Source organism: Bacillus rossius, chromosome 11, assembly GCF_032445375.1.
Source record: "Bacillus rossius redtenbacheri isolate Brsri chromosome 11, Brsri_v3, whole genome shotgun sequence".
NCBI lineage: Eukaryota > Metazoa > Arthropoda > Insecta > Phasmatodea > Bacillidae > Bacillus > Bacillus rossius.
In genome coordinates this window covers 41,250,804-41,277,818 of record NC_086338.1, presented here as the reverse complement: position 1 = coordinate 41,277,818, position 27,015 = coordinate 41,250,804, and the positions used below count along the sequence as shown (strand labels likewise).

Here is a 27,015-nt window from a genome sequence, read left to right as displayed (position 1 = left end):
TTCCTGCAAGGGGTTAAAAAATGGGGGTAGATATTAAAAAAAATATAATATCCCTATCATGTACGCTATTAAATCCGTTATTAATTAATGAGAAACCTGAAAATATTATTTTCATCTTTCGTCCAAAATAATAATATTATTATATGACCAACAATTACTGCAATGGGTGGAAAATAACATGGGTTGAAAGACAAAAAATAAATAAAAACTCCCTTAGTACGTACACTATCAAATCCGTTTAATTTTTTTGTAAACCTTATATATATTATCTGAAATTTTGTCAGAAACATTTTTTGATACAACCAACCATTGCTACTAAAGGAGAAATAAACAGGGTTTAGAGGGGGGGGGGGAATTCTTAACTTCGTTATTAGGTAACTGGTTAAATGTATAATTATTAATTGTAAATATTGTTATAATTATTTTAAATTATTGGTTTGAGACAATTTTTTATATGACAGACCATTACCACAAGGGGTTAAAAAAAACGTGGATTAGAATAAAAAAAATAAAACCCGTACAACGTACACTAGCTAATACGTTCATATTATTTTAACTTTATAAATATTGCCTTAAATTTTGGTCTTAAGTAAATGTTTATGTAACCAACAACTGCAAGGGGTAGAAACAACAAGGGCTGATAGACAAAAAAAATCATAACTTGTTTAGTAGTAATACTATAAAATCCGTTATAATTTATTGTAAAAATTCTAAACATTATTTAAAATATCTTAATGTTATACCTTCAATATTATTATTATTAATATGGACAGTATTAAATCTTTTTTTTATTTATTGTAACACCTTAAAATATTATCTACAAACTTCGTATGAAATATTTTTTTAGACAACCAACCTTTACTGCAAAGGGTGAAAAAACAAAGTTTGGAGGACCAAAAAAGTTCATAACTCCCTTAGTACAAATACAAACGAATATGTTTGAATTGTTTGTAAATCTAATAATTGTTGTCTAAAACTTTTATTTGAAACTCTTTTTGTTGACATACAATTCCTGCAAGGGGTTAAAAAATGGGGGTAGATATGAAAAAAAATATAATATCCCTATCATGTACGCTATTAAATCCGTTATTAATTAATGAGAAACCTGAAAATATTATTTTCATCTTTCGTCCAAAATAATAATATTATTATATGACCAACAATTACTGCAATGGGTGGAAAATAACATGGGTTGAAAGACAAAAAATAAATAAAAACTCCCTTAGTACGTACACTATCAAATCCGTTTAATTTTTTTGTAAACCTTATATATATTATCTGAAATTTTGTCAGAAACATTTTTTGATACAACCAACCATTGCTGCTAAAGGAGAAATAAACAGGGTTTAGAGGGGGGGGGGAATTCTTAACTTTGTTATTAGGTAACTGGTTAAATGTATAATTATTAATTGTAAATATTGTTATAATTATTTTAAATTATTGGTTTGAGACAATTTTTTATATGACAGACCATTACCACAAGGGGTTAAAAAAAACGTGGATTAGAATAAAAAAAATAAAACCCGTACAACGTACACTAGCTAATACGTTCATATTATTTTAACTTTATAAATATTGCCTTAAATTTTGGTCTTAAGTAAATGTTTATGTAACCAACAACTGCAAGGGGTAGAAACAACAAGGGCTGATAGACAAAAAAAAATCATAACTTGTTTAGTAGTAATACTATAAAATCCGTTATAATTTATTGTAAAAATTCTAAACATTATTTAAAATATCTTAATGTTATACCTTCAATATTATTTAAACCTTTGGTCCAAACCAAATTTTTATACGACTAATTATTAGTGCAATTCATGAAAAATAGTGTTTTAAGGTCAAAAAATTCATAACTACCTTTGTAGGCAAAATATAAAATTCTTTATAAGCTATACAATGCTTGATGCATTGAATTAAAAATATTTGAAACTTTTTCGCTCTAAGTAATATGATAAAATGTTTTATCAATCATGTTTTATTATTGGCCAACATATGGCATGTCGTTTACATTAAGTTATAAAATTCTTCCAGAAGTTTATAGAAGTTTCCAGAACGTTTTCCGAAGCAATAGGTTCTTCTAAATCTACCTACTCCTGTAGGCTGTGCCAAAAGAGAATTTGGTTTTTTTTAATTGGTGTGATTCAACACAAGTGTCAGATAATTATACTGTATCTCTGTTGCTGCAAACAAAGGACGTTAATTAAAATTCCCTTTTCAAAGCCTCCCCCCCCTTTTTTTTCAACCCACCTTTCATGCCGGTTGACTAATACAACTATTGGAAATACGCACACACACACACGAGCTACCCATGCTTCTAACCCAGAAACCTTGGTAACGAAGCGGACGTTTTAATTGTGCCAATGAGATTGGTTTAAAGTTATTGGATTTTTACGTCTCCTTGTTTGCACGCATAGGACTGGTCTGTGGGCCTTAAAAGTTTGTAAACAGAGTTTTGCCGAAGGATGTTGCTTGGAGCGCAACATATATCATTTCACTTACAGATTTATCTGCATATTTATAGTGAGTAAAAGTTGTTTTTTATTATTATTATGCTCGGGAGTTGTTTGTGTTTAAATTAATTCCAAAGAAAGAAAAGAACTCTGGGAAAAAAATATTCTAGTTTGCCAGGTGAAATGTCAATCCAGCTGTGACTTGTACTCCTTTTTCCCTATAGTAGTTGTAATATCATGACTTAATCTATTAAAACCCAATGTTATGCAATGAAAACTATTTACGGTAACTCTTACTGCTAATGCGACATGATCAAGTTCTGGTGAATTGTACTCTTGTTTCCCTGCTAGACTCTAATTTAGAGATAACGATATGCATCAGTGACTTCATGTGGTGGCTAAACGTAACTCATTAATTTACTCATGATTTTACTGTAAATTTACAATTCAAATAAACCCTAAGCTGTGACAAATGAAGTGATTTTATATGTAGAATATAAAACAGTTTTTTTAATCCAAATTATTACTCTAATATTTAAATATGTGATGAACCAAATAACGTTATTAATGCACTATATTTCACCTAAATGTGTTTTAATAAAGGTGAAATATTTGTTTTGAAATGTTACATTTTTTTTACATCTTGTTTTCTAACTATTATTATGTAAATGTCGCGGAAATGTTTTCCTGTGATAACCCTGCAATGGAAATAAATACAAATGCTGGTAGCCTACATGTACCACTGGTGGCCTATTGTGCCGGTAATAAACAATCGCTCTGGTAACCTACAAAGTAATTTTTACAAAAAAAATGTGAGCGAGTCTTACAGAACTCACCAGAGATGTGTAACATCTAACCTAGGTAACGAGCAAGTACATGTGTTTTCATGTTGCAAATACAATTATAGTTCGAAACTCTGAAACGAAATTTGACGTAGCATTCTTTAAATTAATACTGAACGTGATAAATATACGCAAATTTCTGGACGCGAATCACACGTAGTTTCAACACACGCCGCTAGAATTCGCACTCGGAGCAGCTACGTCGACTATCGAATCATTCGATTCGCAAGGAGAAATTTTAAACTATATAATGAGACGGCTACGAAAAAGCGAAAAAGAATTGAAAAAAAAAAAAACTAAACCCCGACTTTCAACCTGATTTTTGACAAGGAATTTTATTAAAATACTGTCCATCTTGTTAAAACTCATAACACAGTTAATACCATAACTATTTCCTTTTTTGTTTGTGAACTTTGTTTCGTGCCATCCGCCACAGATGGCAGCACCGTGGTTGTTAAAAGTTTCCATTCCTTGACATCATTCGCATTCACGAAATTACTCCCACCAAATGCCGCATACCAAAGCTAAGATTTTACACGTAAACATAAAAATTTAAAAAATAAAAATAAAACACTCCCTTAGATGTTTGGAGGCGGCGCCCCGCGTCTGAAACCAAGATGCAAAGTGAATTTAGCGATTAACTTGTCCGCGTTTAAATTTCATTCCGCCGAAAATTCCTGTGACGACGACATCAGCGCCATTATCTTCTTTGCAGCGCCGTTCTGAACACGTGCGGCCCCCTCCCCCTCCCCCTTACCCCCCAGGGTCGCGTTAAGACGTCGTCGATGATTAATGCGCCGGATGTAACTCTCCTGGAAGTGGTGTGTGTTTGCGTGCTTGCGTGCGCGCGTGTGTGTGTGTGTGTGTGTGTGTGTGTGTGTGTGTGTGGAAGGGAACATTAATGAATATGCAACAGGCTTCATTGTATGCACGGGACCGCTGCTACGTGAGTTGTCCCCTGGAACTCGCGAATTCTCTCCGCCGTTTTTTTATTTTCCAACCTCCCTTACTCCTCCTACACCTTCACGCGTTGCATATTCCAAACCACGTCAACACATTTGACTTGCTGATTCGCTTTCTGATCGCACATGCCCTCGCTGGAAACGGGGCTCGAATTTTTTATTTCCACCCTGGATTCATAAATTTAACGATGTGAGACGTATTAACAGGATGGAATTTAGAATATAAAAAATATATACATATATATATGTATATTTAACTTGGTCCGTGGCCACATTTCCGGAGATAGGAGAAACATTTTAATTTAGAGGGGGGGAAAACCAAAACCATTGTTATCATTCTGTGCGACCAATTCACGATGCTACATACCTACATATATTCAATTTTATTTTAAGAGAGAGAGAATTAATTCACGTTGTTGTTCCTATTCTACCCCTCTGAACCGGTTTATATAAAGACTGGTGATTATACTATAGTTTTTGTTAATAAACCATTAATATTGGGACACTTTAAGTAAGATATTATCATTTCGTTTTATTTACCACCAGGCTTACCAACAACATCCTAGAAGACTTCTAGGCAACGGTTTGGGTATAGCAGGGCAGAACAGAGCAACACAAAAGGAAATAAAGAAATAAACCTGTATGACACAGTTCTGAATGTATACTGGATAGCAGTTTTGTGAGACAGTTTGTGAAGACCCTGTCTTGTGTTTATTTATGGTTACGAGAACAACGTTTAGCAGATTTTATTATGTAACAAATATTTGTTTTATAATCTTTGGATGATTGTTTAAAGATATTTTATGCATAGTTATATCAACAATAAGTCATATGATATGGTGTATTATAAATAAATTTTAAGCATAGTTCCGCTTGTCAAGTTGAGCTCCTTTTGCGATTTTTGTCCAAAAACATTTATTGAAATTAATTTTCTTCTATTGTGAAATGTTGGCATTTTATAATACAAGGTGATAACGAACTAATACTGGTCATTATGACGCCATACATACTGTCTTCAAAATGTAATTGCAGAGCATTTTGTTTATGGTAATTCACAGCTTCTCATAACAGGTAAAACCATCATGTTTTTATGTGCGGATAGAAACAGAAAGAATGATTCTGTTTCAGAATTTTATAATGCGTTTTAAAGTCCGGAACAGCATAAGTAAAAAAAAAGTCCCGAATATATGTTTTTACGCAGCTGTTTTATGGCTCGTGTATAATTGATAAGAAGAAGAAAATAAAAAATTGCACGCAGATAGGGTATAAAATGTTGATTAAAATGGTATATAGAAATACATAGGTCACTGCGGAAATACTCCCAGAATTCTCTCACGACGAAATGCATTTCCGCGCATTTGTCCTACCGGGAGGTGTCTTCCCCTCGCGCGGCAGTTTCTTCTGCCGGCCAGGAGTGGGGGAAGCACCCGTGCAGGCAGCGGAGGGGAAGTTGGTCTGCCACCTGCTCGGGCGCCTAAGATGTACATCAAGCTCTGTCCCTGCCCGAACACGCCTGCATATTCACCTTCGGCCAACCTCGGGATTTGTTTTATTTTTTGCGCAGGAAAAATGAATTCAAATATTAAAAGTGGTCGGTTAGGTTAGCTACATTAAAACACTTTAAAACACTATGGACGGTTAGTTAGGTTAGCATAGCTACATTAAAATACACAGAGAAACATAAATATATATAAATAAAACCGAGGTTGGCCGAAGGTGAATATTCGGGGGTGTTCGGGCAGGGACAGAACTTGATGTACATCTTAGGCTTCCCGTGTAGGGTAGCGCGACAAACCGTCTGGGTTCGCCGAGAGCGGCTGCAGCGGAGGCCACTGTGGTCTCGAAGGAATAGTTATTCCCAGAGGAAACTTCGGCCATTCTTACTCTCAGGCTTCCAGCTCGGATAGAAGGCTCAGCAGGGCGCGCTCTGAGCCAAGCGGAGGTTTCTGCAAGCGGGAATCAGTTGACCGACTGTCATTTTTTACTGCTTTGTAATTGCATCAAAACGCACTGTCATAATTAAGATTTTTTCTCAAGAATGAATATGAAAATTAACTGGAGAAAAGGAAAGAAGAAAATCTTTATATGTCTGCAGCAAGGAATGAAAAACAAATGATACTCATCTCAAAACTCACTGGAGTCAAAGTCAGTTTGTTTTTGTAATATGTCGTTCAATATATACAGATGACATTCGTTAGCCTGAGTAATCGTGACTTGCCTTGTTACCTTAGCCTTCCAACACCCTCCCTGCTATAATGTTTAGTTACCTTAGATATACACAGTCGCACATTGAAAAGTATATTTAAAATCTGATGATTGTAAAGTAATTCTACATACAAACAGTGCATTTTTTGTTAAATTGTCGGTTTCCATTAATTAAAATTGATATTGATTACTAGATAATCTATTTCAAAGTTTAAAAAAAATATATATATAACAGGTGTGTCTACTTATAGGGAAACTACATGCTCAAACGTTGGTGTATACGCCGAAGTATCTTTTTAAAAGTTGGTGGGAACATCAGCAAAGATTGATTATTCACCAAGGTAAATTTGCAAGCGGTAAATCACGATCTTGCCTTTTAGCAAATAAGGAAATGCGCACCCTGTGTGTCTCTCTCACTTTCTCTCTCACTCTCTCTTTCTCTCTCTCTAGTTTGTCACAAATGCGAGAAATACGTTTCAGTCTCAGTACAAGCCGGGGACTTTAAATCATTTTTAAAGACCGGCGTTTTATATTCTTTTTCTTCCAACGATATGCAGATTTTCCTCTCGCGCGTAAATATTTTTTTTTTTCCCCTTTCCGTCCCCGCCCGAGAAACTGGAGAGTCTTTCGCGCCTGACGAGCGTGTTGATTAGTTAAGATTCCCACCGCAGGGAGCGTTAGAACGAGGCCTTGGGGCCCGTCCGTACATCCGAGCGTTGACACGCGCGCAGCTGTTTCGAGAACCACTCCTTATTTCCAACTGAGCTCATCGCAGTTGTATCACTTAAGGGACCACTCATTTTCTAGCCAACACAACCATTGAGGGAAAAAAAAATCTCGGTGCCAGTTTGTAAATTGGAGTGAAACGAAAATCGGCGAGATTCTGAAACGTTTCAAAATATAAACTGGGCTATAGTAGCTATATTTTAATTGCGTACAATTATAAACAATTTGTGTGTATTTTCAGGTCGCTACGGTAACTGGCAATTTTTTCGAACGTTCGTACTTTGAGAGCAGATTTTGGACACACGCGTTGACTTATTTTAATCAAATAAAATTCATTTTGTAAATAAATCAGTAAACTACCATAACGACATTTAAAAATTTTAAAAAAAATGCATGTTATAAGAACTGTGGGTACAAAATTACGAATATTAGTGATAAAAAAATCTAAAATGTCAAGGCTTACGTGTGTTTTTTTTTTACAATTTTAATTTGAATCGCAAGAAAAGACGATTAAAAGAAAGAACATCGTGTGATGATTCCGTATACGGCTGCTGCAAGTTAATTTGCGCTCATGGCTACTGATTAACTGCTTTTCTGGTGTGTCTATGGGACGTGACATTTTTTTTTTTTTGATACGGATACGCTGTAACGGATAAATGACTCGGTGGAAATTCCAACGTCGTTGCGCGGTGTCGTGTCTCAGGGTTCCACGCAACGGATAGCATGCAACATATGGATACTCACCTTGAGATGGCGGACCCCCGTCCGGCCTAGTTTTTAACTTCCCATTTACACGTTGTATTCACGTTAGAAACATGCTGCTATGTCCAGACTCAGCCTACCCTCTCTTATAGTTTCAGTGTGATTATCAAAATTGTTTGCAATAATTAAAGAATTGATTCCGAGGAAATTACCTCATGAATCTCACTAAGCATGGCACTTACTACTACATTTTTATAGAAATACAATAGCGAAAAAAGTTTTATTTTGGCTCTTTTTTTTTTAATTACCAGGCATGCATGACACACATGATGTTTTGATGGAATAGTAATTCACTTTTGGTACTTAGTTCTTCTTGATTTTAAACTCTTGTGGTAAAACACATATTGTGAAATAAATTGATCCCTTGGTGCTGTGGTAAACCCACAGGCATGATTAAATGGTAAGTCTGTGAAGCTGTTTTCCCTTTCATATAATTGTTGTGCCGTACTGGTTAGACGCCCAAAACATTGACTGAAATGTAGTGTTTGCACTGTGAAAAAAGTTTTAAATTACTTTTTTGACGTGAATACGTCTTTAAAATTGCTTCCATAGTGGGAGGTAATAACGAATGATAACAAAATCGGGGTATACAGTTTGGTGTTGTAGCTACATATCTATCATCTCCGTCCAATATTTAATTACACCAGTGGGTATCTAAAGGATGAAAGAAGTCGTTACACTAAGTGAGGACTGTGACGCATCGCGCACGGTGAAGTGGGAAGCGTCACCATTTTGAGGTCATTTTGCTGCGTTTCGAGATTTCCATTTAGTATAACTTTTGACTCGGAGAAGCTACGACGTTCGTTTGAGTTTCAGTTGTCAGCTCTCGTCAAAATCTATCGATTTCATGTATAAAACATTAGTGTAAAATAGTTACAGGCAATATATGTGGTGTCAAAATAAAAAATAGCGTATTTTATAATTTTTTATAGAAAATATTGCCTGTTACGTACACCTATTCACGTACAACACACGGCTGTGTCCATGACATAGCCACACCCCATTTTTTTCTTATGAAAGTGGTTGTTTGTTATTTTTTAAGGAAGGAGATACTAATTCATTTTACTAACCATCAACTGGACGTGTCCAAGCAATATTTTCGCAATGTTTTGGGCGGGACAATATGGCGATGACGAGGTTAAAAAAAAAGGGGGACTTCACTTACATCACAGAATGCCGCATCCTGGCAATTCCTTACTCCATTTGATAAAACACTGCTCTCTCATTCTTGAAAAACCCCTGGGTTGAAAATTACATGTTCAATAACATGCTCGCGCTACTTATCGTGGTTTTCCCGAACAAACCAAGGCTGTCCCTTGTCATATGCTGTGGCATGTTCGTGCACGATATCTCTGCATTGTGTTTGTTGTACGTATCTATGACGTATGAAACACGATTATTGCTTCCGAATGGTAAAGCTGTAATTTTTTTTTTTCACAAAATGTATCAGAAATGTAATGTTAAATTACAGATGTTTGTAAATTTGTACATTTACATGAAAGCAACTGTAGCGCTACAAAAAGTAGTGTTCGCAGTCAATTTTAATTTCTAACGGTGCAGTTGGCTGGCTAAGAAACATACTATCGCCACATTTCTACTAAAAGTTAGCGCCCTAAACCCCTCAAAGACCACGAGGATGGATTAAAGGACGAGAGACGCACGTCCTTTCACGAAATACCGCATCGGCGATTCTGTTATGGCAGGCAGACTTAAAGATGCTCTTTTTAAATATCTTTTACGCTAACGTTTGCTTCGAGGAGGTGTTCGCAAACAGAGCGAATACTTTTAATAGACTGAACTACTTCATCCAGCATGTGGATTTGTGCCAGATTATGTACACGTTAAAATTATCCTCAGTTTTGGCACTGACAGTAATTTTTTTTTTTCAACTTTTAATGCAATATATATATATATAGTCAAATAAGCGTAGAAAACTATTTTTCGAAGTTTTATTTATTTTTTTAATTTAATTCAAGCAATGTTGAGTTTCAGAGTGCACTGCTATGGAATGAATAGACAAAGGACTGGAGATTCGAAATTTATGGTGAGCACGGAAATACAGCACACAGTTTTCAATGTGTTTCACAGAAGTTTGGTAATCCTACAAAATATTTTAACAACTTTTTTCCTAAATAATTATTTTATATTTTATTTTTTCAAAGAATTTCTTTGTATACTCCACCTAATTGGATGGTGGATAAACACGTTGCTGAGTTCCCGGCACGGACTGAACTCTCGTCCGCTGATTGTTTTTAATTTTTTTTTAAGTTATGATGTGTTGAAATCGTATATTACGTCCTTTTTTTTTATTATCCCTCTACCACTGAAGGGCTACTTTTTCGTCTCTCGTCGTTGCTGCAGTGATGGAGGTTGGAAGGGACTAAAGGCCGCCAGGTATAGCTGACCTGTCATCCGGGACCGCGCGCCATAGAGCTCGCTAATCCTCGAAGAGCGAAGCCCGAAGGGCACTAAATATTTGTTATTGTTTCCCTATTTTTTTTTTCAACCTTACCCCCTCCCACCATATTTTTTATTCCCCCCTCAGGCCGTGGAGCCAAAAAAAGAAAAAAAGCTTTCGGAAGGGAAGGGATATGATACCAACCGGCGATTAACATCGTTATTTACGGTCTCTGCATACTCGCGCTGTTTATACGCCACGCGCACGCGCTTGAAGTGTCTGTTGGAGAAAAGGGGGAGGGAGAGAGGGGGTAGGATGGATGGATTTGATCCGCAGCAGTTCTAAACCCAGAAGCGCCGTAAGCGCAGCTTTTTTTTTTTTTTTTTGTAGTTCTTGTTGCGGACGTGCGTTGCAACCTGGGTAATCCTTGCCCCCTTTCGCAGTCGTCGACGCGACACAGTGGCGTGCGCTCCGAGTTCGTTGTTGCGCGGTAAAATAAAAAAATGTTTGCTCGCCTGGCCTTGCGGATTTCAAAGGTATTAATAGCCAGGGCTTTTAAAAAATATATAAACACACGTATTATTTCACTGCGCTTCAACTTGAACATCAGGTTGTATTCGTATGTGGCAGTTTTGAATCTACGCGTTTGTACAGAGTAAAACACTACAAAGATTTTTTAAAAAAAAAGGTACACGTATAAGCTCATTTCCAAATTAATAACTTTAAGAACGAAATGAAGAATTTTTTTTTCAAGTTGAATTTTTTACGAAATTGTATAATCGTGGCCATCTGCAAAAAAAAAAAGGCCGATATTTATTTATAATTCAATTTTATTTGGGGCTAAACCGGTAATAACAATTGCACACGCCAGGAATAATGTTTAATGAATCGTATACGCCGAAGCATTAGCTGGGGTTATTGCGATAAAACGTAGAACGTGATGGCTGGATTGGTATTAAAGTCCCATTTCTCTGAGATGTAATTCCAGGCTCTTACAACTCTCTTTATGTTTTATTTAAGTGGTATTTATGCCGTTGGTAATTTTTCTTACTAACGAATCAACCTTCCCTCCGTTATTAAATTGTTATTGAAAATTTGTTACAACATTTCCATTGACTTTGAACTTTATTGACAAATTTGCACCATTATTTACCGTGGGATTTGAACCCAGATCCCCTCGCTCTGAAAACTAGAGTGCATCCAACTAGTCTAGTTTTAAGGTTGTATGATTTTTTTTTCTTTCCACCCATTCTTTCACGAAAAGCGGCCATTGTGCTGATGAATGGAAAAGCGATTACAAGCCATCATTATTATATGCAATTAATTCTTCTGTGAAACGCAACGGAACAAAAGCACTTTTAAGTGCACCTGCAAATCCGAACGACTGAGTCTGCAGAGAGAGGTATGAAACCAGAGGAACGGAGCTGTTTCCCATCCGGCGGGAAACTCTGCTGCAGCGAATCCGGTTTGACTTGGCGGCATTGAGTAGATAAAGCATTACTGTTTCGTGGATTTGCAAGCGGGAGGGGAAGGGGGAACTGTCTCGTCGAAAATCCTCTGAGGCATTTCCCCGCGAGAGGCGCGTTCATCCAACTCACAAAGCTCTGACGTGTTCTCTCCTAAAGAGTACCTGCTTTCCAACAAACTTTGAAATGATTTTTGATCGTCTCATCTCTCAGTATACGGCGTTTGGGGGGGGGGGGGGGGGGGGAGTAAACTTCGAGGATAGAACGGAAGTCGCGTGGGACTAAAATGCGCAGCCACTGTGCTGCCATCTGTGGAGTATGGCGTGAAGTCAAGTTCAAAAAGACAGAGTGGAAAACTTACGGTCAGTATCTTAATAAAAATTCCTTTGTCGAAAATCACGTTCAAACCCGGGGTTTTAGAATTATTTTTTTCTTTAAATCATTTCGCTTCTATCGGAACCTTTTCATGAAATATGAAAAAGGTTTTAACTTAAAAATACTTTTTTAAATACTAAACCCCCGTCTTTGAACCTGATTTTCGATAAAGAAATTTACTCAAATATCTTGTTAAAATTTATTAAACAGTTGATACTTAAAGTTTCCGTTTGTATTTGTGAACTATGTATCGTGCCATCCGCCACAGATGGCTGCACCGTGGTTGTTACACATTTCCGTTTCTTCACTTCCGTCACATTCCCACCTGCAAATAAAATTAATGCCACTATAAACTTTACTCAAGAATATCGCAATTTGTTCTCCTTCACCACCCCATTCCCCTAGCAAATTATATCAGTTGGCATGTCCTTGAGTTATACAAATGTTACATATTCAATCTTTTTTTGCAATACTAATTTTAAAATAAAAATTGAACTATTTCGTATACAATGAAAGAATGTGTTTACTTAGACACACAAGTTAGATTATTTAAGTACTACAACAAAAGTACTAAAGTGTCAACCTGAAATATTTTAAAACACTTATTATAACAATAAGTATATGTATGTATATTTGATTTCCTTAAACTACAGAAATCAGTATACATATAAATATTTCCTACAAACAAACCATTACCTTATTGAGCTGATTCAACATTTATGATTTAACGGGAAGATTTCAATCAGAAAATTATTTTATCCAACATGGCGTCGAATATATGTAGGCTAACCATTTCTTGTGTCTCTGCAGTTTGATGAACGTTGCGCTATCTCCACATTTCAATGTTAACTATGGGTGTTAATCCCAGGATTGTAACGTATTTTTTCAAGTTGTCATTATTAGTATTATTACAATAAATTATAGCATAAAGTATTAAAGGCTAGTTGTACTATTATAAAGTTTAGTTAGGCACACCATTATGCTTAGTAGATCCCCCGATGTTCACGAAAAATTTAATAATATACGGACGAATCACGCCGGGTCCGCCATCTTTTTTCGAACTTTCTGGGCCTTCCACAGATGGCAGCAATCGACTTCCGTTCCACTCACATACCGAATGCCGCATACCGAGAGCTTAAAGATGTTTACACACCAAAAAATAATAATGTTAAAAGCGAGTTTGGTGCATCGGACCACACTCGGCGGAGAATAGAGCTGTTATTCTGACTTGGAAACGGCACGGGAATTCAGTCCTAGACCGGCAGCGCTGGTAATTTCAACGAGGTCGTCACCGAGCGACGCGGTCCGGTTTGGTTTGGAAGGGGAAGGGGAAGGGGGTAGTCACTCCGTCAAGTTTTGATTGTGCGTGGAACCGCAACCACTTTGCGAGCATCCACTTCCTCCCCCCTCTCTTCTCCCCAACCATCACGCCCCCTCCTCCTTGATTCTTCCCTTCCCCGCTGACCGCTGGAACCAGTGGAACATGGCTTCCGAAGTTGTGCCTTTTCCCTGCCTCGCTTCTGCACCGCGCGCCAACCATTACAACTAAGGCTCCGTCTCTCTTTCTCTCTACATTTTCTCTCTCTCTCTCTACATTCTCTCTCTCTCCCCCTCTCCCGTAATTCCTCGGAGGACGGCCTCGTCTGTTCTCCAGAAACCTACTACTTTTCATTGACCCCGAATCAGGAGCCCGAGTAATTTTTTTTTTTTTTTTTCACCAAGTGAAACTTATTTTCAGCCGGTACGGTGAACCCCGAGGCGATGAATCATCAGGGCGTAACGAAAATTGCAAATCTCGTGAGTATGTGCGCCTCTCCCCCTCCGCTCTCGGGTAGACTTTGATGAAGCGACGCTGAAATGATGCAGTTTTCGTTACTATGGAAACAACAACAAAAATTATCTTTAAAAAAATGTGTAAATTTGAATAGGCATTTCCAATAGTGATAGTGTGTTTCTTTTTGTTTATTCTCTACTTTTTAGAATAAAAATAGTAACATCAAATTGAGGTGCAGAAATTTTTTACAAAATTTCACAGAGTACTGAGGACTTCCAATGAGTTATTGTTACTCGAAATTAAACTACTTCTGCCTATCAGCGTCCAGGTAGATGTGTATTTCAGGAACTTTAGTGATAGTACATTGCTCACGGGTTACTACGCAAGTACACGAAGTTTTGTTTTTGCCCTATACCTCGGGAAAATATTACTAATCATAATTATTAATGTGTCAAATCTCAATTTTTTTCTAATACTAATCTCGAAATTGAATCAGAGTACTTGGAATTAAATTCTCTAATACAAAATGAAAATCCCAATGGTCATAAATAAAATAATATGCAATAAATAAATGAAATGGACTATGGTGTTGAAAATTTTTACCTTTTAAATTTTTGTTTCGTGAACTAAGTTTCCAGAATCTATTCATAACGTCATTTTCTTTACATTGTTACGTACCGTATAGTTCTGCTCGCCCGGAACATCCGGTTAACCCGGACAAGATTATAAATAATATAATTTTAAAGATTTTTTTGTGTTGTTAATAACTTACCACATCAGTTCGTAGGTTAAAAACTTAGGTCTACGAATACATTAGTATTAAATCTAAAACTAACCCGTGGGATGTTGTATTTATGAGAGTTAAACATCTTTTTTCATAGTTTCGCAGATATAAAACTTGTATTACTTGCATTTTATGGCATTTTCCGTTTAATCCGGACATTTTGTGATTCAAACAGGGTTTAGTCCCATCTGTTCCGGATTAGCGAGACTCTAATACATTAAAGTACAAACTACGAGGGATATTCGTAAAGTAAGGTCCGTTTGGTCATTAAAAAAAAATAGGTAAACTCGCGAGAAAACGTTTTTATTCGCAGTGTCAGTATAAATACTTAACATTTTCATATAATCGCCATTCAGTTTCAAGCATTTCTCGTAACGCTGCACCAGTTTATTTAACTCTTCTGCATAGAAGTTCGCCGCCTGGAAATAGAATGGACGCCTTGGCCATAGGCATCAAGAATCTACTATTGAAAACCCAGTTGATATTTCTAATGCTTTCAATAAACATTTTTTAAATGTTGCAAATCACTTAGTAACTAATCTTCAATCCTCTCACGACCCTTTAGAGTTTGTCCAAAATGCTTTTTCCAAAAAATTTCCTAAAATTCAATTTTCCCTTGTAACTCCTCATGAAATAAGTTTAATCATAAAAAACATGAAATCAAAAACTTCTCATGGTTATGATGAGCTTAGTAGTAAAATAATCAAGCAGTGTTCTGATCAATTATCTAAGCCTCTCAGTTTAATTTGCAATATCTGTTTAATTACAGGTACCTTCCCTGATAGGATGAAATACGCTGTAATTATTCCATTACATAAGAAAGGTGAGAAAACTAATATCGAAAACTATAGGCCAATTTCGTTATTGACTACATTTTCTAAGATCCTTGAAAAAGTCATCTATAGGAGATTACTTGATCACTTAGACCAATATCAAATATTAACATCATCACAGTTTGGCTTTAGGAAGAAAAAATCTATTGACGAAGCTATATTCAACCTTGTAAATACTATCCAAACAGCATTAGATAATAAACTTCATGTAGTTAGTATATTTTGTGACCTAGCAAAAGCCTTTGACTGTGTCAATCATAGTATATTGATTAAAAAATTGGATTTTTATGGTATTGTTGGTCAGCTTCAAAAACTTCTAATCTCATATTTATACTACAGACAACAAAGTGTAATGTTAGTGGATACCTGTTCCAATAAAAAGTTTGTCTCTCGCTCAGGATGTATAGAGCATGGTGTGCCTCAAGGATCGGTATTAGGTCCCTTGCTCTTTCTTTTTTATGTTAATGACTTACCACATATGCTTGATGTAAGAGCTTCTGCTATTCTGTTTGCAGATGATACTAGTATCATAATACAAAATTTGTCTCGCACCCAGTTAATTGAGGAATCTGAAAATGTACTCAAACTAATGATTTCTTGGTTTAAGTCTAATAAATTAACTTTAAATTTTGATAAAACAAATTTTGTTAACTTCATAACAAGAAACCAAATGTATGAAGATATTAATATTTCTTGTTTAAATAAAAATCTACATCAGTCTCATTATGCGAAATTTCTGGGATTAATAATTGATGAAAAAATTAATTGGAAAAAGAACATAGAGGTATTATGTAATAAACTAACATCTGCATGTTTTGCTCTTCGCTGTATGGTTGGGAAAGTTGATGTTGAGGTTATGAAATTAATGTACTTCGGGTATTTTCACTCACTAATGCAATATGGTATAATTTCATGGGGAAATAGCTCGGAAGCTATTAAAGTCTTTATAATACAAAAAAAAACCATAAGGATTATTTGTAATAGCAAGCAAAGAGATTCATGCAAACCACTTTTTAATAAACTATGTATTCTCCCATTGCCAAGTCAATATATCTTTTCAGTTTTAGTGTTTTTAAATAAAAATCTGAATATTTTTAAGCCAAATTCAGCAATACATCCATACGAAACTAAAAAATGTGATGACTTGCATATAACTCGGGCAAGAACTACTTTACAGCAGAAAGGCATATATAATACTGCTTTGAAGTTATTTAATAATCTTCCATTAACTTTAAAACAACTATGTAAAAGTAAAAGTAAAAATTTTTAATATAAATTAAAAGAATATCTCATCTCAAAAACATTTTATTCTGTTGATGAATTTTTAAATTGTATTGATAATCATAACTTGTGTGTTAACATCTGAATTGTATATATATATATATATATATGTATATATATATATATAATAGTTATGTTATGTGTATATTTGTGTGTTTATGTATAAAATATCTTTGTGTACGGACACCTTAATATTATATGTGTACAATACATGTATGCTCTATCCTTTTAATTGTGATATGTGTATATAATCATGATATTGTTTACAACTTTTATCTTACTATGTTATGGATTTATTTTTTATTTTGTATTGTATTGTATATACTGACATGTTCTACACCATTGAGCAATTGCTCATTCATGGTCGACGGAACGTAACTATAAATAAATAAAAAATAAATACGCGATGCGTGTAGCCTAAGTACAGGCGCTCAGTAAACATCTCCGGAAAACGTTTACGCGATCTCCGTACCCGAGTCGAAAAATTATGGTTACCATTTTTTTTTTTTTTTTTTTTAACGAAAAGGGCTTTATTTCTGTTGATTTAAAAAAAAACGTGAGTCAACATTCATAGTTAACATTACATAAACTACGATTGCCAACTTGTTTAGTTCCTTAGGCGTCAAAATTCTACGCAGAGGGGTTACAGAAACTGGTGCAGCGTTGCGAACGGTGTGCTTGTAGCTGAATTTCGATTACGTGAAAATGTGAACTAGATATAAAGTAAGCTTAAACTGCGAATAAAAACTGTTTCCCGCGTGAATTCTTTTTTTTTTTTTTTTAACGACCATACGGGCCTTACTTTACGAATATCCCTCGTATGAAAAAAAAAAAATGAATTCAGATCTGCTAGCGTCGAGTATCTGTGTCTGCTGCGTTCACGCAAGTGTTGTTTTGGGTCGTTACCACAACGCCGAACGTACAATAACGCCGAATACCATAACGCCGAAATGCCAAATTGACCGCAACGCCGCCGACAGCTAGAAAACTGCTGTGTACCACAACGCGGAAATACAGTAACGCCGAAAAACAACTGAATGAATTTGTGTGCTAACCTTACCTAACCTACACCCTTTGTGCCAGTCCTGCAAATGGCATTTTTTTTTTCGGGGTTAGTGTATTTCGGCGTTGTGGTACACAGCAGTTTTCTATCCGTCGGCGTTGCGGTCAATTTCGGCATCTCGGCGTTATTGTACGTTCGGCGTTGTGGTGCGGTAGCCTACAACTCAACGTAGTTTCGGTTCCCTGCCACGTTCGTGCAACTTCGGATTTCTCTCGAAAAATTGAAATTTAAAAAAAAAAAAAAAAAAGAAGCGAAGGGGTTAGGTTTAGGTCAGGTCAGTCACAACATGCTTGTTTTTCATTGGGGAAACTTCTGATTCAGCGGCTGAAGTGGCGTTGGTGTACCGAAAACGCGCAAAACTTCGGAAATCTTCGGGAAATTCTTGCAGGGAACCGAAACTACGCGAGTTGTAGGCTTCCCGTTGTGGTGCGTCCCCTTGTGTTGTGTGCGGTGCCGCGGGACTGCGCGGCGGAGCTAGAGCTATGAGCAGGCGGCTGACGGCGGCGCGCGGCCTTGTGTTCGCAGTACAACATAAAGAAGCGAGAGGAGCTGCCCGCGGCGATGGCCCAGGAGGAGCCGAACCCGCTCATGCGGAAGAAGAAGACCCCGGAGGAGCTGGCGCGCGAGGCGGAAGCCGAGGAAGAGGACGAGTTAACGAGTAAGACAGGTTCAGTAAACGCAACGCGACGCTACGCTACGCAACGCAGGCGACGGAACAAACCAACCCCTCCCATCCCCTCGGCCTCGGACGAGCTGCGTGGGGGGGGGGGGGGGGGGAAGTAGGAGGAGAGAGATGCGCGGTTGCAACCATCGACTTGGCGCCCCTGCGGTGTTGCCACGTGTGTAGAGTTGAGTGTAGAGTGCAGTAGATCCTGGCAGAGGGTGTGTTTCAAGAGGAGTTGCGCCTTTAATTACTTACCGAGCCAATGCAAGGAAAAAATTTTTTTTAACTATTTTATCTACAACAAGTTTCAAATTTAAATTATTAATAAAAATAAAGTATAGTGTTATATTTTCTGAAGAAAATTAAAAAAAAAAGATAGTGTAATGTTAACTGGGAAAGAGCTATGATTTAAAAATAAAAAATATTTTGCGTGCCCCTCCCTTGAATACACCCCGCACACGCCACTGCAGCCTGTGAGCTCCATCTGAAAGGGTGAGGTGTGTGTGTGTGAGCCTCTGCTCTTGAGTCCTTCGTTACCGCCAGGCTTAGTTAAAGATATTAGCCTGAACCCCTTTTTTTATATATATCATGTGGCCTTGTACTCGGTGTGCGAAATGGTTCCAGCCATCCTTTTAGCAACGATAGGATACACAGTCGTGACGTCCTATAAACTTCGCGAATGCTGAAGAAAACCGTTAAGTCAGTCGCGGTAATTTTTCTGTTTTTCCCCTACCATTTTTTTTTTTTCGTTGCCAAACATTTCGCACGATTCCCCACGATTTTATCGTCCGGTGATCGTACATAATTACCTTACGTTTACTCCAGCTGCCTTTAATGCTGCTATGGAATTAGTTTTATGCGTGTGAATTATTTCGTCTTTACTTACAGTCTACGTTTTCTCGTTCGAAATTAATGCAATTTAGACAAACCAAAGCACACCAAAATAAAATAAAATAATTATTTTTTTTTTTAACATACCCGTTTTCAAAACGGACTAAAAAGTAAAAAAAATCATTTCTCTTAGCCCCAAAGCAGATTTTAAAAGCCCCATACAGATTCCTAACCTAATTAAAAATTGTCCTGAAAATTTTTGATTGTGAATTTTTGAATGCCTATGAAAATATTTGTAAGATTTAAAAAGAAAACTGTGGGGTGCATGCGATAGAAAATTGATGCATGGCTTGTTCATCTGAGTAAGTAACAATGTTATTGAACTGCAAAAGATATGAACGTCTTTTATCAACGGTAGTTACTTCCTACACTCCTTACTATTATCTATGCTCCCCACGTTTTCCGTTTTAAATCTTACAAGGGTTTTAACAGGTATTAAAATTTCACTGTCACCAATCTGTAGTGGCTTAGGAATCTGTATGGGGCTAGGAAAAATTGTTTTAAACTTTTAAGTCCGTTTTTAAAACGTGGTATATATTTTTTATTGGTTATTATTTTTTGATTTTTAGATGTATGTGTGTAAAATTTTTGCAATCGATTTTAAACGTCTTGACTGTAGCAGTCGGTGATGTAGGCAACGCCTGCAGGTGCTGCATTATGCAACCCGCAACACTGTACTGTTCTGCTCGTAGCCTAACGCAACGAATCCGGAGGCCTTGGTAAACAAAACCAAACAAATTTGTAACGAGCAAACAAACAAACAGACATGAAAGTGAATTGTCATCCACTTTAAAATCGATTGCAAAATTTTTACCGAACAGACGAACAGACAGGCTTGCAAAATTTGTACCAAACAAACCGACAGATAAGAAAGCGAGTTAATATTGCATTTTTATCCAGTTCTGAGATATGTTTGAAGTTTTTTAGTTCGCTAGCTCATCGGGATGTTAGTTTGAAATCGATTGCAAAATCTGTGCCGAACAGACGGACAAGAAACCAGATTTAATAAAAACGTGATTGTAACAAAATAGTTTAGTTTCTTTATTTCTGGTGTGTTTGTGAAATCACGAACGAGGGTGAGCCACAGAGGAATTAAATTTTCGCTCTTGTAAGTCTGGTGTTGGTTTCATTCTTAAACTGCGTTATGGAAAGACGAAAAATAAATAAATAAATAAATAAATAAATAAATAAATATGTATGTCGATGGCTGTAACGATGAACTTACAATGCGAAAGCGCTCGTGAGTTGTAGAGCCTCATGGCTGTTCACTGAGCTCCTCGTCTTCTTCTCTTTTGGTAATTACACGAATATTTGCTGTCGTCATCATAAGCCAATCTAAATATCCCAGATGCACTAGACTCCAGCACCAAACCACTCCGCAAACTAATGACTTGTACAAATAGCATAACTTAGCATAACCGCCATAAATTGTACATCTTAATATTCTACAGCGTCAAATGTATCTTCAAATCAGTATCATCAGTAATGACTTCCATTAAGTAGGTATATATATATTTTTTTTTTTTGCCCATGTATATTTTCGATGGCTATGGAAAAAAATATCTCAGTCAAGTTAATCAGTACACCAATAATGATTTCCACTGCTCAGTTATTATTTTACTACTAACTAGAACCAGTCAACGTAATCCTACATAATCAATTCCTTATAAGTAAATCAACTATTTTAGTTGTTTTTTTAGTCACTTGGTGCTTGCGTTCAGGCATTTTTTTTCCTCTTCGGGTTTTGAATATTTTAACCAATTGTCTCTACTAGTATTCTTGTTTCCTATTCACGGAGACATATTTACACTTCTAAATATTTAATTTCTCTAATCTAACCACAGTAATTTTTTTCATTCCTTTTTTTTTTTTTTTTGCTCTAGCAATCCCTTGCACAAACCCCTAGGGCCGGACGGAATGAGTGACGTGTCATGAGTGAAGAAAGTGGAAAGAGGAAAGAGGAAAGAAGAAGAAAGAGGATAAGACGAGGGAGCTCCGAGGATAACCCACATCGGTCTGAGGGTATAACTGTCGCGTTTAACCGCTTGCAGAAACAGCCATGACGCAAGCAAAGAATATCTTCAGAGAATGTGCGCTCCAGAGAGTGAGAATAAAAAGGTCAAAGGGGGGAGGAAATTAGAGACGACAGTCTCTCTTGAGCCCGAATTTATATTTTTATTTTATTTTAGAGGGTATTTTTAGATTTGATTAAATACATCAATTCTTGTGTTTCATCCTAATTTTACCAGAGTATTTAAATTTCAGTATTTTGAGACCACGAATTTGTAAATATTCCAAATCCAATATACGACTCGTAAAATGCCGTCTCCAGAAAAGTTTTCCTGTAGCCGCCAATGCTTGAGAGACAAATGATCTACAATACCGTGTCCCGTTAGAAATTCACCGGCATTCACCCCACTCGGGGGAGGGTAAGGGGTTTTGATGTCCCTGGAGTGACTGGAGTGCACTAGGTATTATGATTCTGCAGTGGCTCACTTCTGCCTTCCGCAGAATAGTTGCGAAGTCCTGTCCTGGGTCCCAACAGGCCTGGCAGTTTGGTGACTCAGGTCGGTGTTCCAAGACACAAAAACAAGGGTTAAGACGTTGCATATTCTACTCCTGGTAACCTAGCCGTATCGCTAGTTCACGATAGGACACGACCATTCCCTTAAAATTTGGGGAACGGATTTCTGTTTCCTATTCATTGTCGACCTGTTGCCCAAATGCCGAGCGTGCGCAGAGCTCACTTTTTTTTTTTTTTTTTTTTTGTTGATTTCGTCCAGTGGGCGGGACCCGCATCTGACGCCTTTAACTCGTATATAGTCACTTTCGTTAAAACACTGGCAAATGTACCAGGCGTGTTGGTGTGCCAAATTAAACTTTATGGTAGCGAAACTACGCTTTAATGGTCATAATAATAAATAATGGAAACTTAAAATGTACTTGATAAAATTATGCAGTTTTATTTTTGTAGGGTGGTGCTGCTATACCTAGTATTTTTTACCGTAACAATTGTAACTTTGGTTGCGAAACATCCGCTAGAATGCGTTTAAAACCAGTTTCTTCTAGCCTCGCGCAGGGCCACCGTTTATAAAAAAACCGTTGCCGATCTGTTCCCTTGCTGGGATTCGGTTTTGGACGCGTTCTGGAATACGGCCCGCCGAGTTAGGTTAACGGTGCTAGTGAAGTGCTTACTTGCTGTCTTACCCTGAACGTCTTGGAATACCGACCTTGTGGTCCCGAACTGAACTAACAGCGGTCGTGCTAGAGTACTTTCAGGAGGTAGTCTGTGGGTGTTACGTCAGCAGCGACGAACGTCTTCCAAGGTAAGGCACGGGCCCGCAAGTCGATGGTTGCTCTTCGAATCTCTGCAAAAAAAAGTACGGCGGAAGTTCTTCGATCCGGCATTCTGGTGGTTCGGCACAGTGCATTGCCGTTGCTGACCTTGGACGCCAAGTCGCATAAAGCTGGGTTCACACTTTTAAAAAATATATATAGCGAGTGCATAGCAGGCCATGCGCACACAATCTGTGTGATACTGGTTATCAATTATTGAAGTCTTGGTGTAAATGTTAGCAATGAAATTCCGCGATGTACCCGACATTTTTGGTAGTGTTAGTAAGTAACGATATTAACTACCAAATGGTTTTCCCGGAACATCTTACCAGTAGCTTGCGACCAAAGTTGGGGTCATGTAAAATTAATATTTTTCAATTCTTAACCAATAAAAAGTTATCTTTAGTTTTTGTATTTAATTTAATTGCTAGTGACTTTTACAAAGTAACTGTATTTGTTTGTTCTGAAAGCAGGAATTGCCTGAGTTCGGTAATATCTCGGCATCTTCTTGCTACGATATGGTTGATAAACACAAACAGTTCTCAAATCTCGCCAAAAATGGCACTCTACTTGTTTTATCGAATGCCCGTTGCCGTAACAGAAATGAAATATATTAATTTCTTTCCCATCCTATGTGCTGTTGGGAGTCAGTAGGTTCAAACACATGGCTGTCAAAAATGTGCTTACCACCTACTGTTACCCTCACTCGTTGTTTTATTGTGTACTCAGCCTTACTGCGCTGCCAGCATTTTACTTCTGTGTTTATCGTTACTGTCGGTTCTCATTTCAGTGCAGTGTTTTCCTGCATTCTTGTGAGTTAAGTTTCATATTTTCATATTTGGTATTTTCCGTTAAAATTATGTTTAAGTTCGATAATCCGACGAAGGGCCCTGTCACACTGTCAAACTTTGGTTTCCTACACCTTCAAAAAATATGTTGTGTCTAACAGAGTTGGAGGGTTATGACATCAACGAAAACGTCACTTGCGTAGTCATGCTTGACAAGTTGGATGACTTGAGTTTCCAACAAATATTTGATTTTTTTCCATAAAGGACGGGTTTCTATAGTATGTTGGATGCAATTAGCCAATCAAAATCGTGTCAAGTGAAAACGGAAATGACGTCGGTTTCCGTCACAAAGAATATTTAAAATGGCGGAGAACAAATGGGCGATTAAAGTCGGATGAATGTCATATGCGAAATAATTGTATGCTTTAAAAGGAAACTATGTTTATATAACTTTAAAAAAAATCACTGAACACTATTTTATTATGTAACGAATATCATTGTGAGTTAAATTCATACATGTTTGAAAAATTTCGAAATGCACAAATAACTGAATAAGTTAAAAAAATTTCATCCGACACGTTGATGCGTTTATTAAGTTTCAAAATGAGATTAATAATTTTGAGTAATCTCAGACCCAAAACAATATTTTTATAGTGTGACATGATTTAGAATGATTTGAGGCTGTCTGTTCAAATATTATGTCACAGGGTAGCCTAAACTCCTGTCCAGTCTAGTCGAGTCATGAGTGGAAGCCCTCACTGAAAGAAATTTTTGTATATTTTACAAGGAAAATCCTTGGAAACCCTGTTGCCAAGGATATTACTTGTAAAACTACAAGGCAGAGCTTTGTACCATGTGCGATTTTGCAAGGCTCTGCCTTGTAGTTTTTCAAGAAATATCCTTGGCAACAGGGTTTCCAAGAATTTCCCTTGTAAAAGTACAATTTTTTTTTTTTTTAGAGTGGTATGCCATCGGGAATAACTTGATCCTGCTGGTGGTCAGCCACAACCTTGGCAAGGCGCTCCTCTAGGATCCTGATCCTGTTTGAAACTTGCCACCGCACGCGTCGGACTGGTGGATGTGAAGTCTGTGGTACCCAGTTGTCTTCAGCCCAGTTCCCGACACTCCTCCTGGAACACAGCAGATTCGGAATTGAGGTCCCTGGTCCGAGTGAAGTTCCATCGGAACCCCCGAATCTGCCGGCTGAGGTCGTCGTCTGGCACGTCCACCACGGTGGTGACTTCCTGGAGACCATTTTCCGTCCAGTGTTTACACCTCCAGCTCTGTTCCCAAGTGTAGTCTGGAGACAAAACATTTGGACAACTAATCCTATTCTGTATAACTTTTTCCCTCTTGATATGAACCCCGAGGGGTATGCAAGAAGGAATTTTCTTTTCCAAGTTCTTCGTTCTGTATAATATTATATTTAACCGCTACTTTCTTTTAAAATTTGGTTTAAGGGTAGTATTTCCATTATATAAACATTATTCATATTTTATATATGTGATTACTAGAGACCTGTAAAATTCGCGATTTCAAATCCCTAAAGGATGGACTCCGTGATCCTCTATGCACTCGTGCAAATTACATCTGCTGATTGGTTACCGACCGTAACACCTGTTGACTGGAATGATCGTGATTCGCTAATTCTTCTGTTAAAGATTTTTCATTGGCCCAGAGTCCTTCAGATAAACTGCGGCCCAATCACTGAAGCAAAATAATGTCAAAAGTATTTGGACTCTATCCTATCGCGAAATGAATCCGCGAATTTTACAGGTCTCTAGTGATTACTTCATTATTTATGATTTCAACAATACATATATATACCTATATATATTTACTCATATAAATTTTCCGTTTTAGTGCCGGTCCACAATATTGACAGTGTGACGAGGGGCATTGGAAAGGGCGTGTCTCTTGGTCACACGTGCCGGGTCATCAGAGTCGCTTCTCTGCCGTCGTCGCCGAAGACTTCGCCCCCGCCGAGGTTGCAGCTCGCGAGGGCCTCCCCCCCCCCCCCCTTTTTTTTTTTGACCCTTCTGAGCCCGGGCGCCCTCGTATCTTCACCCCCTCTACCACCCCTTGCAGCTCCACCCACACTGAAGGACCACTCGCTGTCGGCCGGCGAGTAAAGAGTAACGAGTTGAGACCCCCGGAGGTTTGGAACTGAACACAAGCGGCGTTTGGATTGCATGACGTAGGCCTACTTACTGCATGTGGCTGGCGCGTCCCCCTGGCGGGCGTTCAGGTAACGCAAGAATCACAATTGCGCGCGACAGGACCGAGCGACCTGGCTCTTTTTTTTTCAAAGGTCAGCCTGAACTGTAGGTTTTGTAAAAGTATTCAGATGGAAAAAAACAAACAACCAAGCAGACGTTATTTTTTTTTTTCACATACATAGTCATCTCCCTCTTATTTTGTGCGCGTCAAGTGTGTAAAAATGTCTTCAAGAATTACCAAAATATCATGTAGACAGTAATTAAGTCTCTTGTTTTCAAAGTCAAGTCCGCAAAATTTCACTGAGGTCGAAGTAAAACTGTGTGTGTATATATCCATTAGCTGTGCACCAAACGACAGCAAATCATTGTTTATATGGTTTGGTTTTAATCTCGATATTTGATAGAAATGCGTTTTTTCGAACTTGACATTTATTTCGAAAAAATATATATATAACTGTGTACGAACACATTTCATTGATTCAAAGTGTAAAATTTTAGTATTAAAAACCTTAAAGAAATACGTGTAAAAAAAATACCGGTCCGACCTACATTTGGAAACTAGATTGTGACGATCGTTTCAGTACCGTCGAGCCCGTAACGGAGTGTAAATGGATAAAAAAATTATGATTTTTTTAAATGGTGAAGTCACGCCCGCCACTTTAGTCACGCTGACTTCACAGATGTGTCACACGTGATCGGTTAGGAAAACATTCGCGTCCAACCCGTCGCTCTATTGTGATTCCAGCGTAAGAGGTATTCGTTTGGAATTTGGGTAGCGTAGACCTGTATGTTGTATTGGGCAGGGCTTCAGGTTAGATCCTAAAGTAAAAGAACTTCTTCCGGTAAAAAATAAATAAACAATTGCTAAATAATAATTCTTAAAATATACAATTAACACATGTTTAAGAGACGTTAAAGTTAAAACTTACTCTTGACACCTAATTACAGTCGATAAACTACTTGTAACAATCCATCAAGTTGTACTGTATGAACTTTCTTGAAGATTCGTAATCATTTCGGTTTTTTTTGTCAATTTTTTTTTTTTTTTTTTTTTTTAGTATCGTCCTTCCTCACACGATCATCACTTATATTCTATATCCCATACAACAGTTCGATTATAATTTCCAATCAGTATTCCCTTCTGCCAAGAACTTCAGTATGTTGTAGAATTTCATTGTATATCGTCGACCTAACAT

At 37.3% G+C, this 27,015-nt stretch overlaps 1 protein-coding gene across 3 annotated transcripts in view; it reads left to right on the top strand.

Annotated features, from left to right (window-relative positions):
- LOC134536865 (complexin) overlaps positions 1-27,015 on the top strand; it is a 1,123,559-nt gene that overhangs the window by 1,086,215 nt on the left and 10,329 nt on the right. For all 3 annotated transcript variants that reach the window (XM_063376912.1, XM_063376913.1, XM_063376914.1), the window contains one exon: positions 18,447-18,579. In XM_063376912.1, coding sequence (XP_063232982.1) covers positions 18,447-18,579 — 133 coding nt within the window. The remainder of the gene's footprint in view (positions 1-18,446; positions 18,580-27,015) is intronic.